At 44.3% G+C, this 18,861-nt stretch overlaps 2 protein-coding genes across 3 annotated transcripts; one reads left to right on the plus strand and one right to left on the minus strand.

Annotated features, from left to right (window-relative positions):
- Positions 1-5,036: 5,036 nt before the first annotated feature.
- LOC104029263 (uncharacterized) lies at positions 5,037-9,389 on the minus strand. Of its 2 annotated transcripts, none has more exons than XM_009480537.2 (4): positions 9,365-9,389; positions 7,284-7,412; positions 7,039-7,176; positions 5,037-6,801 (listed from the first exon to the last, which is right to left on the minus strand). In XM_009480537.2, the coding sequence occupies exons 2-4, from the start codon at positions 7,404-7,406 to the stop codon at positions 6,712-6,714; spliced, it is 351 nt and encodes a 116-aa protein (XP_009478812.2). In that variant the 5' UTR covers positions 7,407-7,412; positions 9,365-9,389; the 3' UTR covers positions 5,037-6,711. The 2 variants fall into 2 exon arrangements, with proteins under 2 accessions (XP_009478812.2, XP_075564876.1); XM_075708761.1 differs by lacking the exon at positions 9,365-9,389 and adding an exon at positions 7,841-7,858.
- Positions 9,390-11,832: 2,443 nt separating this feature from the next.
- Positions 11,833-17,235, plus strand: BBS12 (Bardet-Biedl syndrome 12). Its single transcript, XM_075709744.1, has 2 exons — positions 11,833-11,855; positions 15,078-17,235. The coding sequence occupies exon 2, from the start codon at positions 15,094-15,096 to the stop codon at positions 17,233-17,235; it is 2,142 nt and encodes a 713-aa protein (XP_075565859.1). The 5' UTR covers positions 11,833-11,855; positions 15,078-15,093.
- Positions 17,236-18,861: the final 1,626 nt, after the last annotated feature.

The following is an 18,861-nucleotide window of genomic DNA, read 5'->3' on the forward strand; positions in this document are numbered from 1 at the left end:
CTTTGCAGGTCCTCTGTCTTGCTCCACCCTAACTCCACATCTCTTCCTCACAGGTCCCCTGTATTTTTCTAGCAGTAGAGATGAGCTGTCAAGCTCTTGATATCCTGAGCTGCCTTTAAGTGAAGGCAGGCATCCATCTATCATGCTTTTGACCTCTGGCCAGGCAGTTGCCTGAAAACCTATTTCTTGGTCACGCTCCACCCCACAAAGCGATCAGAATAAGACACACCCTGGTGCAGACAGTCTCCTAAAGGTCAACACACTCACCTTGGGGACAAAAGTCTAATTCTCAAATCCTTGTTCCTCTTGACTCGAAGCAAGGCCATGATTCCAGCTTTCCCACATCCCAAGGGAGGGCCACAAGCGTCTGGTTCTGTCTCTCTGCTTGAAGTGGTTCCATTTGATAGCAATATTCCCAAAGAGAGAAAATAACTCTATAGAGTAGTGGCCAGAGCACTCAGGGGGACTGTGTGAAAGGCAAGTTTGGTTCTCCGCTCCCCTGAGAACATGTCTGTAATTATCGATACAGAGTGGGAGTTTCAGAAAGTGTGGTTTGGGGGTTTAGCTTTGAACAACCAACTAATAATTACAGCATTTTGCACTTGAGTTGTGTGAGAAGCCTTGTGTTCTTTTTTCAGAAAAAAATAATTCTGTAATCCAACCGCATATTTCAAGCCCCAGCTGGAGATGGTGTTTGTTAGCCTACTTTCGATCGTCATTAAAAGCCACAGAGAAGGGAAATAAGCATCACTCATCGTACACGTTAGTAACTGGATGCCCTCTAGCGAGACTGTCACGCTCTTGGATCTATCAGTTCTTTATTCCCTTATAAGAGAGAGAAAAAAGACCTTTACACCTTTCCTTAATGTAGAAGTTTAGGAGTGCATCCTGTAGGCAAGCAGAGTGTGCAGTGCCCACTGAAAGCAGAATTTTGTGCCTGCTCAGCGGAGACTTTCACAGAAGCTTTGGGCTGTAGCGAGGGGGCAATCCTGGCCTTCTGGTCACTGGAGCGATTCGGAGAGGCGTGTGCCTAATCCCCCTGGGCATTGGCGTACAGTATTGTTGTTTGGTGCGACTGTCCGCTCACAGCTACGCTATTTATATCGATATATATGACAAAAAGGAAGCTATCTTTGCAGAATTACCCTCATAGGATTTCTTTCCTCATGTGTCAAGGATCATCCCAGCCCATACACCCAGCAGTTTGTTTGCTCCCCTGCACCAGGAGGCTGGTGGGCTGTCCCTGCCCAGTCACTCGTGTTGAAGGATGTCTGAAGAACATCCCTAACTGTCTGACTGTTTGCTCTCCCTGCCTGATTTTTGTAAAATGTGTCAGACAGCTGTGGCTAGTTTCTGTTGGCATATGTAACTAGGTTTTGAAACAAAGCTTGTGTTTTGAAGCATCTCAGGAGCAGCATTTTTCTCATCTTCATTCATTTTTATCTGTGTAAGGAAACAAAAATAATCTTCAAACAAATTGTAGCAGGGAGAATAAATTCTGAGTGAGCAGGGGAGGCCACTGGCAACAATACCTGGATGCAGTCTCGATGATCCTGATTTGGCTTTAACATTGATATTCTGGGAGAATGGATGTCTGCAAAAAATGCACTGCCTAACATCGTGCCAGTACGCTTGCAAAGATTGCCATATGTACCAGCCAGCGCATAGAATAGATTTAAGTAGTATGGTACTTAGAATTTTTTTGGGGGTCACAGGAAGGTTTGACCCATGTCAGAAAAAAGTGTTCTGCCAGAGTTTCTGTGTGTCACATATGGCAATGGTGAATTCTGGCCCAGAGCACTTTCTACTGCCCAAGTCTTTCTCAAAATCTGCTTATGCTATCCAGGGGTGTTTAAAAGCAGACGTAGTGTGGCAGCATTTGATTTGTATGAACTCACTGAGGAGGTTTCCAGGGAATTAATACATAACATTTCAAATATGTTGCGTGACTTCAGGCAGTTTGCAGGGCGTGAGAGTTATTCTGCAAAACTGTAAATGACCAATTTAAATACTTCAATATTAAATGCCTCATGAGTTTATTTGGGCTCTGTTAGTAGGACTCTTGGCATATGAAAGTACACAAAGGGTTTCTTCTGTTGCTTTCCTCCCATCCTCTTTCATTCAAGGCCACACCTGGAATACTGTGTCCAGTTTTGGGCCCCTCAATACAAGAAAGACCTTGAGGTGCTGGAGCGTGTCCAGAGAAGGGCAACGAATCTGGTGAAGGGTCTGGAGCACAGGCCTTATGAGGAGCGGCTGAGGGAACTGGGGTTGTTTAGCCTGGAGAAGAGGAGGCTGAGGGGAGACCTTATCGCTCTCTACAACTGCCTGAAAAGAGGTTGTGGTGAGGTGGGTGTTGGTCTCTTCCCCCAAGTAGTTAGCGATAGGACAAGAGGAAATGGCTTCAAGTTGTGCCAGGGGAGGTTTAGATTGGATATTGGGAAAAATTTCTTTACTGAAAGAGCAGTCAAGCATTGGAACAGGCTGCCCAGAGAGGTGATGGAGTCACCATCCCTGGAGGTGTTCAAAAAACAGGTAGACGTGGCACTCTGGGACATGGTTTAGTGGACATGGGGGTGTTGGGTTGATGGTTGGACTGATGATCTTAGAGATCCCTTCCAACCTTAATGATTCCTAGTTTTTACTTTAATTAAAAAATAATCCAGCCACCAAGCCAGGAAACATGAAATTGCTACTCTACCCTTAATTGGTTTAGTGGTGGACATGGTAAAGTTAGGTTAATGGTTGGACTGGATGATCTTAAAGGTCTTTTCCAACCTAAACGATTCTATGATTCCTTTTAAATGCCAAGATTAGGCTTACCTGCAAAGAAGCCATTATTTTTCAGCAACGTTAAAAGTTGACCCTGTGCTTATTGCTCTGAAAACAAACTCACACCTAGAGAAGTGAGAGCATAGCACTCGTTACCAGTTAACTGCGTGAGCACCTCAAGCAATGCTGGACTCCTCCAGTCTTTTGCAGTCACCTGTGCCTGGCCAGCCTGCTGGTTTATACACATTTGGCACGGGTATGACTGCAAAGAAGTGAATGGCCTTCAAGATTGCTGCCTTTATCCACTTTTCACTGTGATGTGGTGAGAAAGCACAACAGTCCGGTGTCTCAAGTTGCCAGCTCAGATTACGTAAAGCATCCTTGCACACTAGATAGTCACATTTTGTTTTGTTGTTGTTGGGTTTCTTTTTTTTTTTTTTCCTAAAGCCAGCTGAAGATTTGCTGTACTGTGGGGCTGAGAGATGATAAAGAACTTAAAGCTGCACAGGAGAGATAACAGCAAAGATTAGTTTAAAATTGCCATGCAATTGGCATATTTTGGAATATAACTTGTAAGTATTTTTTTTTCTCTTGAGCTATTTTGTATTTTATTAAAAGCCCAGTATGTTTTCATTTAAAAACATATTTCACTGGAAGTCATTTGCAATATTATCTCCCAAGTGGCTATCGCTTTTATCAATGCTTTGATATTTAGGTGCTTGCCAAATACAAATTGCAGTTCCACTTTCCTTTTTGTACAGTATCTGACTAGGGCGAACACTCAAACTGAAAGCCAGGCTTTGCTGATGCCACAGAAGGAGGGATCTCAGCGGGATGCACATGTTGCCAGCATCTGAATTGCAGCCATCTGAGGGGAATTTGCAAATGGCCAGGTAAGAACGCAGCCTCCCTGTTGGCATGAAGGGGAACAGGGATGCAAAAGATGAGGTTCACAGGAATCTGCCTCCCCCCGCCCCCGGAGCTGCCCGGGTCAGTCTGTAGGGAACATTAAGCAGGGCTGGGAGTGAAGCCTTCCCCTGGCACCAGGTGCCAGTGGGTAGCACTCGCACTGATGACCCCTTGGATTTGGGCGCCTTGGGGGATGGGTCCCTTCATGCAAGGCAGCCCAAATCTCTGCTTTGCCTCCCTTTTGGTGCTTCAGTGCAAAGGAGTTGAATCCAAGTCTCCTGGAAGTGCCCCAGCTCTTATATTTGAGAATAGAGTGAACGGGAAGAGGAGGAGAGGCGTGCAAGCGATCTCTCTCCTCTAGTGAAACCCCTCTGTTTAGGGAAAGCTACTCGAGTGGGCACTAGAACAGAGCCCAGGAAAAACGTCTGCTGCGTACCTTACCAGCTCATTGATCTGAGTCACTTTCTCCAGCACAATAAAAGGATAAAATTCCTGAACGGGCAGTTCAGCGCCTGTTCCTCACACAAACCTAACTCTGAGCTCCACCGTTGGCTTCTTTTCCTCCGCCATGTATAGAAATGTAAACGATAAAATTCTAGAAGGGACAGGAAGGATTCACATGGGCACCGAAAAGAATTCACGCGGAACCACAGCACTGCTGTGGGCTGCTGTCAGTATTGCTGTGCTAGTCATCGTACTCGGCGCATGTGGCTGAAGGGGGGCCAAGATATCCCTCGCTATCATGCAAACGAAAGCAGCATGAGACACTTGTTCTGTTACGTTAACACTTGCAAGTTTTGTGCCAATTCAGCCGCTGCTCAACATTCCAGACTTAAGATATTAATTGGCAAGCCAGAAATAACATTTCATCATCGTTGTATATATGGTAGGTATGATTGTGTGTCTTTTTCCTACCTTCAGAAGTCAGCTAATGGGATTAGAACAGGAAGAGAGAAGTGACATGCATCATAGGTAAACAACAGTCATCAATCTCTTCCTGTGGCAGCATTAAAAAAGTACAGTCACTCTAATAGTCTTTGGGATTCCCCATAATCAACTAGAACTTCCAATTTCCCTTTCTGAATATACGTGGTTAGTACTAGAAACTTTTAATCAGCATAGTGGAAGAGGGAGAGGAATTATGTGATAGACTATTGCACCGAAGAATTTCTCTTAGAAAGAAAAGATAAATGAAAGTGAAAATGTACTTGGTGAACCATTTAACACTTCAAAATTATTTTTGGAAACTTAGTTTTCATAGTAAGCACACCAAGTTATAAAGCACACAAAGTCCTTAACTTGCAAAACAGTTTTATTTCACACTTATACAAAGTTAATAGACATTTTAAAACACTTACAGTACTATAGGTTACATCTACTGTCACTGAATATGTTAATAGGGGACTTCACAGGTCTCGAGTTTTCCAGGGTCCTACACAATCCCTGTTCTCCCACAGGTTTCAGCCTACTTCTGTACAGGTTAGAGAGGGTCTGTTTAGAGTTGTTCAGAGCACGAAACTCAGAGGGCTGGGGCAGAATGTGCCAGGTCCGCATCTGCACGCTGAGGAGAAGATACCTAAGTGAACACGGCTCCTTTCCGCTCCTACTGGGCCCTCACATCTCAGGAGAGCCGAAGCGGCTGTAATGAGGAGCTAATCCAGGGGCTGGATCTTCCTTTCTTCTACAAACCTCATTAGTGCTGTCAAGCAGCAGAAGCTGTCTAAAGAAGAGAGGGATCTTAACAGATACTAGTGAAATACTGTTCTTTCCATCCTCTTCCCATTGACTCCTTCTGATCTTTTGCTACCTACTGGCCACTTCACTGTGAGCAATAACAAACTCGCCTTCAGGCGCCCTTATCAGAGAGAGATGTGGCTTAGGACTGTACCATTTCCCTGCAGTTTTGAAGCTGATTGTCTGATCAGGACCCAAGGATAAACCTCCTGCAGAACCCCATAATCAGATGTCACATTGTGTGTCACTGCTCTGTCACCATAATAGAGAAGGAAATGTGGCTCTCCTAGATTGACAGTATACGCAAGAAATAGTCAAGAAAATTAAGGTACTCCTAAAAAAAAACCCCAACAAACCAAACCCAAACCTGTGATGTCTGAAATTAATTTGGATTGCATGGATCTAAATATATTCAGTGTTCCACAGATGTCCCAGGTGAGCTATTTTTTCACTTCAGATGCAAGTCGCCCCTGCAACTTGACTGTAAACAGCCAAAGACAAAATTTACACCCTAGCGCACCACAGAACTGAACTTTTTAGGTACCTAAAATCCTGGCATAACAGCAGCTCTGTAACGTCTTGGGAGTAAGAACAATGGCGCAAGATGTCAGCTGGTTATACAATAAACTTGGATAATCCAAGCAGGTTACATTCAAGTAAACTAGGTTTCAGATGATCGGATGAACAGAAGAACACCTGCTGATGGCACGCAGCTCCAAATGAAGAACCAAATCTGGATATCTACATTTGCTTCCCATTAGGTCCAAAACCAATTTGCCAAGGGAAAACAGTGTTTCATACAGAAATACAGACAGATATACAACTGGTTTTAGAGTCTTTCATGGAAATAAACAAAAGGAGACAAATACCAAAAGATAACCTAAAAAGCCTTAAGAGGAATACAAATACTGGGCTTGTACCTTCATTCTGTAGCCTCAGGAAAGTCAAAAGTGGCCTTTCCCAGCAGCAGTGGGAATCTTCACCTCTCAAGGGAAATGTCTTTTAGGTAAATAGTTGAAACACAGTGTTCTTTGTCCAAAATGGCAATCAATAAAATTGTCAAGGAGTGGGGAGGGACCCTGCCTTGCAGGTTCAGTTCATCCTTCCTTTTCACTTTTGCAGTATCTCATTTTAGCCCCCCTTCCCCAATTAATTTGCTGAAAAAGAAGAATGAACCAAAAATCTGTTCTTTCAGACTTTCTTTATATGGCAGAAAATAGGCAGGAGACACAAGCCCAGTTTTTAAGTCTTTTCCAGGTTATCTTTTGGAGCAGCTGTATAGCAAGGCAACAAATATTAATATAAGCTAGTTTTCTTCATGATTCTCAAAAATTCTTGCTCGCTCACTTCTCCATCTCCATCTCGATCAGCTTCATCAATCATTTCCTACAAAACATATTGTACATTTGATCAGGCACTGGACTGTAAACACAAGGTCTTCCATTCATTAAAAGAACAACAAAGCAGAAGCACTTCATGTGAAAACATAACTATGTCTGCAATTGCTCTTCGTATTTCTGACCTCTCAGCTCCTTTTGCGTAGGCATAAATTTCCACCCAGTCCTCAGGAGCTACAGGATTGGTCTGTGCTGGTTAGAAAAGCTCTGGCAAATGAGAATTTACCTGAAGTTCTTCATCTGTTAAATTCTCTCCCAGCTCCTTGGCAACCCTTTTCAAGTTTTTGAATGAAATTTTTCCTGTCCCATCATCATCAAATAATCTGAAAGCTTTCAAGATTTCTTCTTTTGAATCCTTTTCACTCTAAAACAAGAGTAAAACATACATTAGTTAGAAAACACCTGCCACCGAGATACTCCTTTTCAGTATTTTTTTATGCCGTCACAAGAATTTCTATTAAGAATTCCTACCATTTTTTGTGTCATCATAGCCAAAAAGTCTTCAAAATCAATGGTGCCGCTTCCTTCTTTGTCAATATCTGCTATCATTTTCTTAATTTCTTCCTTCTTTGGCTCAAAGCCTAAAGCACGCATTGCAACCTGCGCCAAAAAGCAATTCAGTTAGGAGGCCACCAGAATTATAGTGCCAGCAGCTGCACTAAAGCTTGTTTAATTTCCTCACCCAAAACTGTAATAATAACTCACTGCAATGAAAACATCTTGGTATCTCTTACCAGCTTGTTTCATCTTTCCAAACAGTAATAGCGTAGGTTTGATATTCTTAAGACTCAGACATATTTTCTCTTTAGATCGATGTGGAACATGGATATATTTCTGCAACTAAGAGAAACTTTTTGTGTCTGAATTAGGTAAAGGCTCCAATCTGCATAGTTCCTAAAGGGACTGAATTATCAAAATAGGACTTCAAGGGAGGCTGGAGACTAGCGATATGATCTCACTCCATTTGAAATTCAGGGCAGAATGCCCGTTAATTTTGATGGGTGCAGAATTACACGCAGTTAACTTACACAATCCAGTACACAAGAGAGAAAAGAAATCCATGTGCATAGCTCTGGGCGCTTCTGGCTAGGTGGTGGGGAGGGGGGAGCGGGAGGAGGTGGGAGCTGACAGTACTCCCAAGTGTCTCAGCCTCAGCAAAGCAAAGCCTGACTGCTGTGCTAGCTGAGGAAAAGCAAAGCAAACCTTCTTAGCCTTACAGAGCACAAGCGCAAACTCTTACCGTAAAACCAGTTGTGTAGATTGTTGTACAAATGCTTACCATTAACATTGTTTAAAACCAGGCTCTGCCATTTCGCCAGCCTAGAACAATGATTTTGCTACTTGGGTGTTTATTAGTAATCTTCCTGGTGTGCCAGGTGATTACAGTGTATTTAATTCAGAGACTGAAATTTCAAGAACATGTAACTGGAAGAAGATTTGAACTGTGAACATTTGTTCTTTCTATATGCTCTAGTGGAAATCAGTAGTTAATATTAGGCAGAAATTTTCTTGCTAAACACTCTTCTACTGGAAAGTACCAACTCACCAGAAACTTAACATTTAACTGAAGTGTGTTTTCTGACCAGTTTCTTGCAACGGGACCACTGAAACTGTTCTGTTTTGTCTTTCGGAGGGGAACACCTTCTATTGTAAAATATCCATTATTTTGAATCAATTTTGAAAAACATAGCATTAAATAGTTGATGCTAAAACGTTTCAGTCCATTTTAAGAACTACATTTTAAGATGTATAATCTGCATTCAGGGAACATACTCTCCTTAACCAAGCATAAGTACTTCCAAATAAATCCTGAGATAAGCCACAGGCTTAGGTAACTCATGCTTCTAGGTTACATACGCAGAAATTGAGGCAGAGTGTATGTGAGAAATCAGGGTCAAGGAGATAATTAAGATAAAAGGTTCACGCTTAAAAAAAGATCAGACAAGTAAAAACACGAGGAGAGAACTGAGAATAATCTTCCCCCTTGTACTACTGTGTGTATGCGTGTGCACATACATGCTACCTGAATTGCTACTGAAATGCAACTCGGATCTCTGTTTTGTTCTTTTTTAAATTAAAAACCAGGTAATTTTTGGATTACGTATGTGAAAATATGGTTGTATCTTTCTTGAACGTGTGCAAAATCTGTGTGTTTAGTTCCAAGATGAAGAAAAAATTTTATATTCTGCCATTCATCCTGAAACAACAAAAGTCCACTTCCCAAAAGTGACTTAGCCAGTCATGAAAACTGAAACGTGTATTGTGTGTACCTAAACAGAGGAACTGTTTAGTTCCTCTGATGCTCAGATATTCAAAGCTATCTGACCTACTATCCATGTACCAGAGAAGCCTCTCTGCTCTGCAGTATTACATACAGAGCTTTCTCAAGTTAACCATGTAGTACACCCCAGATTCGGTCACAACAGCAAGCCATTATTCTTGTTCGTACTCCAAAACTATTTTAAAATAGTTAGGGACGGACAAACAGAAAAAGCAGCTACAATTTTGAGATCAAAGGTATTTCCATCCAAGAAAAAAAAAAGTTTGAAAACCTTCAGTTCTTTTATGTCAATGCTTCCAGATCCATCAGTATCGAACAAATCAAAAGCTTCTCTGATCTCCTGCTTTTGCTCTTCTGTAAGTTCAGGTTTCAAGCCACTTTTCTTCCGCTGGGCTGTGCTTAAGCCAGGTTTTCTATAGTTGGATGCCTTCAGAAAGTGAAGGAGAGAAAAGGTAAGAAATAGCCCACTGTAGGGAAAATTCAAAACACAACTAAATTATAAATAACAACAGTAAAGCTGTAGCAGAAGTGAGAGACATTCTTTGGTGCAAGTGGTGGACACTGGGTCTCTGTGCTCATTTTCTTAGGTTACTGTAGAAAGAAAGCAAACTGAAGAGTTTGTTACTGGGGAATACGCATTTGGGCTTCATGTTTTCTGTTTTAAATGTAAAGATCATCAATTAAAGGAGTAATGCCAGAAAAACAGGCAGCAGTCTGAAAATGAACGCTCTGCTGAGGTGACTTAAGACCCTCTGCACCTTCTGCTGGTTGCTGTGATGTGTCAGGAGAGGTTTCACCTGGAAAACATGAGTAAATCATCCTCACAGCTAAAAAGGCTGGCTGTGTAGGGTCATGACTGTAAGCGGGACTCAAATTCAGCCACTCCTCAAAGTCAGCACTGAAATGGGACGCCTGAGAGCATCTGCTCTGTCGGAGCAAAGTTTGAAGGGAGCTGCGTAGCTCTCGCCTGCCTGTCCACCAGCTAGCTGTGGTGCTAGGGAACACCATGCTGCGGTAGCAGCGAGATCAACAAAAAAGCTGTCCCATAAGGAGAACTAATCTGCTGGTGCATTATTATCCAGAATGCTTCCGAGACCTTTCCTACTTCTGGTGTAAGCCAGTGCAGTACAGAGTGTTTCGCCCCCACCACCCGCCTACTGAGCAGGAAAGATGTTTTCCTCGAGTGTAGGTTTTCTTCTAAACCAGCAGCAGATAGATTCTGGTCCTTTAGTCCTGAATCTGCACAGATTCATGGAAGGAAAGGCAGCACATCCCACCCCCACTTTTAACTGCTTGGGCTTTATAAAAGTAAATAAATACCAAGAAAGGAATTTGTTGTCTAGCTACTGCTGAGCAACCTCTTACCTCTGCTAAACTGTTACCATTTTTTTGGCTGGGATCTCTCTTTTAAATACCCAGCGCAGAACACAGAAGACTGCATTTTTGTTGTATTTGGAAATGAAATTTCAGTTTTTAACATGATTTCTCCCTCCCAGGTTGGACTGCAAACCAATTTGTCTGGCGCACCTGATTGTTCCTTGCTATTAAGACAGGCATCAGGTTTTTCCTCCTTATATTCTACTCTGGGAGAAACCCACGTGAGACCTTTTCCTGACCATGAAGAAAAAAATGCCAACACGCTAGCTGAAGCTTTTTTCTCGTATCCTGCCTATACACCTACAAATCTAGAGAAAACGTTGAAGATCCTGAGGAGTAGCGTGTGCATTGCTTCCCGTTCTGTTTATTTCCAAGCCGAGTTGTGCAAATCCATTTTGTGTTTCCTCTTCTCGCCTGGCCAATGCCATTTAGACGTGCCGCAGGGGTCCGAACGAGGCGGAGGTCAGCAAGCTGTGCTAAGATTAACCGGGCATGTTTCCTCCGGCTTACCCCCACACCCGGAAAGCAGGTGACGTATTTTGCGATTCGTGGTGTTTCATCGGGGGTGTTCGTCATAGTGCCAAGGGGGTTTTTGTTTTGGTTTGGGGTTTTTGTTTTGGTTTGGGGGGGGGGGGGGGGACGGGACACGACGGCTCTCCCTTTTTGGCCGGGGTGCTGACTTCCGCGTTGTGCGAGGCAACCAAGCAGCAGAGACGGCCCCGGCGGTCCCCGCGGCAGCTGCCCAGGGCCCTCCGAGCCCGACGGCTGCCCGCCCGCCCGCCCGCCCGCCCGCCCGAGGCCCGGGCCCGGGCCCGGCAGAGCGCTGCGGGGCCCTGGGGAAGCCGAGCCCCGGCCGGCGCCGCGGGCACAGCCGGGAGCTTGCACCAGCCGTTCCGCGGGAGGCGGCGAGGGGAAGGGGAGCCCGCGGCGAGGGGGGGACGCTCACCATCTGGCCGCGGCCACAGGGACGCCACTCCGCGTCGGGACGGCCCGCTCGGCCCCGCCGCTCCTGACGGCCCGGCCCGGCCCGCCTCGCTGCGCCCTCCGCCGCACGCGCCGAGCACGGAGACGTCCAATGAACGAGCCGGACGTACCGTCGAACCCGCCCCCCTCCCTTAGCCCCGGCCAATGGCAGGCGGGCGGGTTCGTGATGTCAGCGAGAGCGCGGGGGCCGCTCCGCCCGCTGCGGGCGCAAACAAGCGGCGGCGGTGTCCTGGCAACGGGGCTGCGGCGCGCGCGGCGGCGGTTGGCGGCGCGCGGCGGGGCCGACCGTTGCCGGGGCCGACCGTTGCCGGGGCCAGCCCGCCTCAGCCTAGCCCGACCCGCCTCGCCTCGCCTCGCCTCAGCTCCGGCCGCGGGGAGCGGAGGAAAACCCCGCCGAATCGGTGAGGAACCAGCACCTGCCTGCCGCGGGGCCGGCCAGGGGCCTGGGCCCGCCCTCCAGCCGGCAGGAAGCGGCCGGGCCGGCAGCAGGCCTGGGCAGGGCAGCTCCGGGGCGCCTGCTGAGCCGCCTCGGCTCCTGCCGGGCTGCCCTCCGCCTCCCGGCTTGCCTGCTGGCTGCTTGCCGCTTCTAGGCTGCGAGTGGCGCGGGGCTGGTTCAGCATGGCCGTTCGGGTTCGGCTACACTAATCTAGAAAGCTATGTCTCTTCCTAGGCTGGTGGTACCAGAGCTGGCTGCTAGGTAGAGCGGGTAAGTCGTGACAGTTACCCGAACGCTTGGGAGTTTAGCTGCAAGCAGAGCATTTTCTACCGGTTTGCCAGTCATTGTGCACCAGTGCTGGCACAAGTGAATGCACGCGTGTGAGATTCCTTTTTGCCAGCGTTTCACAGAAATACATTAATTTGGAAAACTGATCTAAAATTTTGTTGTATTAGTTTAGCCTTTGTGGTTGGGATGCTGTAAAAGAACGTGTGTACTAAGTGTTTGGCATAGCTCTTGTATCCCAGAGTTCTTCACTTGAGACCCCTAAAACCTGTGTGTGTAAACGTAAACTGAACGTAAGGTCGAGTTTTGCTTGCAGAGACAGGTGATGAGGCAGGCAGCAGTAGGTCAGCATGCAAGTTCACTCAGCAGAAGCCGTCTGTAGTTGGCGTCTCATGCACGGCTGTCCTTCACTACCAGTTTGTTCATCCGTTCTCCCGGATGCCTCCTTCTCTCTGCTGACCTCACTTGCGTTTGAGTCCAAAATGTAATTCCACTCAGCCCTTTACCTTTTCCACCTCAGACTGGATGGAAAAAGAGGTAAAAGGTCAGGGGATGGGGGGGATGAAAAGTTGAGTTTTGGGTCTGCTGTGTAGTGGTTCCTACAGCATAGGATAGTGTGATGTTCTTGCCAAAATAACATGCATAAAACAAATGGGGGGGAGTGTCACAAAATCATAAGTCACACGTGCCAGAGGTTGTGCAAGCAGTGAAATAAAAACATTCTTTCCTGTAAGTGCATGCCCCTGCCTTCGTCTGGTTTTGCAGCCAAGCCCCGGGTCCATTTGGTTCAGATTTATGGATCTGCAGGAGTACAGGCTGGTGTCCAAAATGAAGGTACTGTTTTGAAGTATGAGTTTAAGCTGAAAGTAAGGGGGCATGTTTTTCAACTTAAATTTCAGAGAAAACTTTAGGTAAGTAACTTGTAGTTGGCTGCTTTGAGGTTTGGTGGAAGCGTGTTGATGTGATAGAAGGTGCTGCACTAACTGTAATTAATGTCTCGTAACCAGTCTTGGTTTCACATTCGTTGAAATAAAAACACCATTCTAATATGACAGTGGTTCATACTGCTGAGCTGAACCCTCATTTGGGAGTGACTGGGGAGTAAGAAGTTCACTGTACTGGAAAATGGAAACCCCTTTCCCACCAGTGCTTCTATAGTTGTCTCCCATGCAAACAGCAGCAGGGCTTTCTGCCCAGAACTACGTGCCAAGGACCTAGGGAGTGAGAAAGCATTACCTGGCCTTTCAGCATAGGTAATTTATCTCTTTCCTAAATTTTATGAAGAGAACCACAAACCGGTTATTTGTTCTTTCTGTTGAAATGAGCAGGTTGAGAAGAACAGTGACTGTTATCATTGAGAACTGCTTGAATTCAGAAACAGTGATCTCAAAACAAACAAACAAAACCCCCAAAACCACCACCACCCACAAAAACAAACAAACAAACCCAAATCAACCAAACCCAAACAAAACTACTGTCTTAGTAAATCTTTAAGAGAAATCAGATGGAATGAGTTTTTGGGGAAGTGGGGGAAACGTGTTTCATATTGGATTCCATGATCCAATGATTATTATTTAATCACTTCAGGTTTTTTTTGTTTGTTTCAAAACAAACTACCTGAGATACTAAGCTAAGGACTCCAGTTAAGAAAAAAGAGGCTTTTTTATTATTACTACGGGACGTACCGATACGGCTACATAGCATGGCTAGGCCATTATCAGAACATATTTCCAAGAAAAATTTCTAGAAAAACCCTTCAGCAGGTGGGATGGAGGTTTTCAGATGTGCACTCCCAGTGCAGTTTTAAAGCCAAAAGAACTCGCTTCTCTAAAAGTCCTTTTCTTGAATTGTTGAATATGGATAACGATAGACTGAAATAATTTCTTGGTTAATGATTCTTTTGGTACTTCAAGGTGTATCTAATAATTGAAGGGAAATTCTGTTGTCAGCTTGGGCTAGACTAGAACTTTAGCTCTGTCAGGATATAAAGGTTATTTCTGACTGCCTACTCTGCTTTTTAAATTCACACTTTGTCTTCATTTGAGTGAATATTCAGATGGATTTTCATTGAGTGGGGTGGAAAAAGAGGTTTCTTTTTTATTTGGAATAGCTATGCAAAGGGATTTTTAGGGAGATTAAATAAATTATTTGTATCTGAGCAAAAAAGGTATATGGCTAAGGCTTCTTAATTCTTGGTGTTGTATACTTTTTCATTTAAAAAAGAAAAAAAAAGGAAGCTTTAGTTTAATCCATGTGGTCTGCCACAGGAGTGTGGTGTGGAAGGGATTTCAAGGGAAAGAAGACTTATTTTTGGCATGTCAAAACTGAGTAGTAGATCACAACTTTGAAGTCTTGGCAGTTTGCTTTGTGGGGTATAAAGAATAATTCCTTTTCATGCACGTGTAATGAGGTATTGATGCATGCTAAATGGAATAAATAGAATTGGAATAAAATAAGTTTGATTATGTTTTTCCAGACTTGAAGGTTAAAGTCAGTGGTACCAAGATGGATCTGTACAGAGCGCTTTGGTTTTGCACATAATTCTGCTCTAAGGAACTTCTGCTCCAAGTAAGGCAAATAAGTGAAATTCCAGATAGCCGGTCAGGAGAGAAATGGTAGTTCTATAGAATCTGTACTGCTTCATGTTTAAGAAACCCCTGGAGTTACCAGCGTTGTACTATCTGCAAGCAAGAAAAAAATCCCATGGTATTTTAGCAATGCGCCATTTCAGCAACTATGTGCGTCGCTATCTCATAATAAGTGCACAGGACGATGAACTGTTTTATACAGACAGCCTCACAGGAGAGCTGGGTTCAATGTTAGACTGTTAATTTGAGGTTTTGGTAATATATGCTCTGGAGTGCTGTGAGGATGGGGCAATAAGTTTGTGTTCTGTTCACAGATGCTGCCTGCTGCCCATGGCTTTCAGGGATGTGAATGCGAGAAGACATATTGGACTTCAGCAGCTCTCATCCTTAGCGTTAGCTGGAAGAACATTATTGGGGCCAACCAAATCATGTAAATTCATTGTGGATGAAAGCACCAACCAAAGCACATTGATTTGTTCTGCTGTTAGACTGATCGAAAGTTTGGATTTAACTAGCGCCGCTGGACAGCTTCTTAATGAAACCATTCAGGCGCAAAACAAGGAGTTTAAGACTGGGATGAGTACCCTGTTGTTTCTCGTTGGTGCGTGGAGTAATGCTGTACTGGAGTGCCTCCAGCAAAATGTCCCTGTTTCAGCAATAGTATCCGTGATGTCTGAGGGGTTGAACTCTTGCTGTGAGAGAGCCCACTGTCTTCAACTATCAATACATGATGTAAACAAAGAGCTGTGTCCTAGCAGTGTTAGGCCAAACGCTTTTAAAGGCAAAACTTGCCAAATTGGACATGGTGGTCTTCTAAATCCTCAGAGTTTCCTGTGTTTTCAGAAAGATATTTCTGCACCAGAAGAAGTAATTCCAGTAAATCCTTGTTCCCATCAAGAAGATGATTGTAATTGTAACAAGTGCCTGGTTTCATCTTTGGCTGGCTTTGGTTCAATAGGTTCTCTTGTCAAACCAGTGAGTGACGAAAGTACATCTGTCATTTCTGGAAGTGGTGTTATCGCATCCAGCTGTACCAAACAAAAGTTAACCCACAGCAGGTACTTCAGCACTCTAGGAAAAAGCTGTTTTTCAAGTCAGCAAGGTAATTTTCAGGGATACCTTTCAGGACAATCAGCAGATTCATGTGAATGTTATGGTTTAGGACACCTGGCAATGACTCTGAGCCGTGGAAATCAGACTAGCACGAAACTGCTACAAAGCATTGTTGCATATCAACAAGAGAGAGCAGAATGCAGTGGCTCTTCCCAGTTGAATATTGCAGAAATTGTGACATGCTGTTTACTGGGCCTGCCTGAAAGCTATTCTTGTGTCTCCCCAGGCTTTGTCACGTTAGTACCACCAGAACAAGCCACAATTGTCAAATACTTTGAAGAGAAACCCCTTCGGATTCTGCTGATAGATGGTGACCTAACTGAACAATATCGTCACTTAGGTTTTAATAGACCGTGTAACGTAAGGACCATATTGGAACATCCTAGCCTACAGGAAGGCAGAGCGGGAGACTTGTGGCTAAGCAGTATGTTAGACATTCTGCTAAGCTTTGAAGTAGACTTGGTTTTGGTCAAAGGAAACGTGTGCGAAAACTTAATGGAAAGATGCATAGCAAACAGGATATTGGTAATTGGTTCTGTGGCTCGGGATGTGTTGTGTGCCTTTGGGGAAGTCACCAGCGCCCAGCCAGTGACGTACCTCACCCAGCTGAATGCTTCTTGTGTGGGGAGCAGGGCCCAAGTGGAGCTGTGGAAGGCCTGCGATGGGCGTGCAGTGGATCTGGGTGAGCTCGTGCCAGTCAGGATAAAAGCGCGAGGAATTCCCCTGCTCACGGCCGTGCTCACCACTACTGTAGCTTCAAAGATGCAGCTCATTGAAGACCAGTTCTGGACCTTAGTGTATCGACTCCATCATGCTTTAAATGACGAGAAGGTTTTTCTTGGTGGTGGTGCAGTGGAGCTCTTGTGCCTTAGTCACATTCAGATGCTTGCAGAACAGCCTTTACAACCAGCAAATAAAGATGCTGTGAAAGAGTTTCACAATCCTTGGCTGGTAGCATCTGCGACGGAGTATAAATCAGTTGTGCTCCAAGCACTAGCAAGTGGCTGGAAGCAGTATCTTTCGGCGGTTATGTGTAACACTGCAAAAGCTACATCGGAGTTGGAAGCGTGCACCTCAGTTGATCATCACCTCAAAAGAGCCGCTGACTGTGGCTCTCCCTCAGCGTACATATTGAAAGAGTTTAGAAGAGGCGATCTGCTCAGGGGTGGTTCTGCTCCCTTCGCTGACCACGGGGAGGGTTTAAAGGTTTGCGATAATGTTACAGCCAAGACAGAGGCATGGCGGAGAGCTCTAGACTTGGTGCTACTAGTGCTTCAAACAGATGCCGAAATTATCACGGGTTCCAAAAAGAATCAGCTATTGAACTCGCGTGTGTCAAGCGAGTTTATGTTTTTATAGGACTTGTGGGCTTTATTTATAAGTCCATGAGTCAGTGGAAGAAGTCCAGGTGCAACCTACATTTCTTCATAGTTTATAAAGCAAACATTTAGATGTGATCATGACTTTACAGTGTAACAGTGGAAATCAGAATGTGAGACAGTCACAAGGTAGATATAATTTCCCATTTCTAGAAACAGGAGTTAAATAACAATCAAAAATCACTTGTGGGCTTTTACCTCTAACCCCAGCCGTGCATTTCTAACTAATGATATCGTCTGTATGGATAGATTAATCCAGTCAATCCAGACTTCTCTAATCTTCTTTAGCAGAGCAGATGTGCGGTTCCTTTTTTCATTATAATGAGGAGCACCAGTCAGGTGGGTACATGTCAAGTCTAGCTGGAGAAAAGTTTGATACCTTGGATATGCTTTATGTTCTGAACGTGCGCTGTCTGTATAAGGTATTTGGACTTGTGTTCTGTAAATTATTCTTGTTTAATGCCTTTTAATGCCTCCTAAAGAAGGGTTGGGATTTCTTATGTAACATTGGCATACTTGTGTTAAATGAAAGAATACATGTAACATAATACATATATATAATTTTTAATTAAATATCTTGCTCTTAATTTCTTTACATTGCAAATGTAAGAGTTAAACTTGCAACAAGTGTTACATTTTACGCTAAGAGATTGTATTAGTATATTCTACTTTTGCATATTTATATGGGCCATGTATCTCCTATTTTCAAATATATACCCTTTGGAATGTCTCTCGTTTTGACAAAAATTCACACTAAATCCTCCCTTTTGGTATTACAGAATGGATGTATCTCTACATGAAGTTTTCTTTTACATCGCGAGTTGGATTTTTAGATTACTTCCTTTGGGCTCTTCCAGTTATCCTTGCAGAGAGGAAAATGTTGTTGTATGTTTTAGCTGTTGGCTAAAAACTGAAAATGAATCTATCATGGTGATTGAGGCAAGGCATTTTTACTGTCTTTCAGCACTTAACATTTGAAAGCAGAGCCACGGAGAACTGGCACTTTGTTGCAAGAAACAGGTGTGTATCTATGGAGATATTTTTTCTGAAATTGAAGTTCTGAATCACACTTAAAGTGAAATGTCTCTTGCCAGTCCGGTGAAAACAGAATGGGAAAAGAATGGAAATGGTGATACTAAAGCAGATTCTGGCTTTTAGGAACTTTCTCATTAAAATGCTAATGGCTGCCAGTACTCCAGTTAAGCACTTACTCGTGATTGCTGGTGCTGGTGCTAGACAGTCCTGTGGTGAAAGCTAAGAATTGGGGAGGGCTAAAAAGTCTTTTCTGAGTTGTGATTCAGTGGAAAGGCAGACAAAAACCGCGCGGTTATTTTACTGTTAGAGCCTTCGCTGCTACTTATTTACTATTTTAAGTGGATGTTTTTTCTTCTGGACTTATTTTCCTTGTATCTCCCCACTGCAGAAGACATCTCAGAGAAGAGCCACCCTGGTGACCACTGGCAGTCCCCCATTTGACTTGTACTGAGAACTGTGGCTCTGCCTCTGTTCCCTGCTGAAGTTGCTCCTTCCTCCTGGGAAGGCCCTTCCCCTCTACGTGTGCATTTCATGGTGTCTAATTCCAGAGGGCTTGGGTTAATGAAAAGGA

This window comes from Pelecanus crispus, chromosome 4, assembly GCF_030463565.1.
Source record: "Pelecanus crispus isolate bPelCri1 chromosome 4, bPelCri1.pri, whole genome shotgun sequence".
Lineage (NCBI taxonomy): Eukaryota > Metazoa > Chordata > Aves > Pelecaniformes > Pelecanidae > Pelecanus > Pelecanus crispus.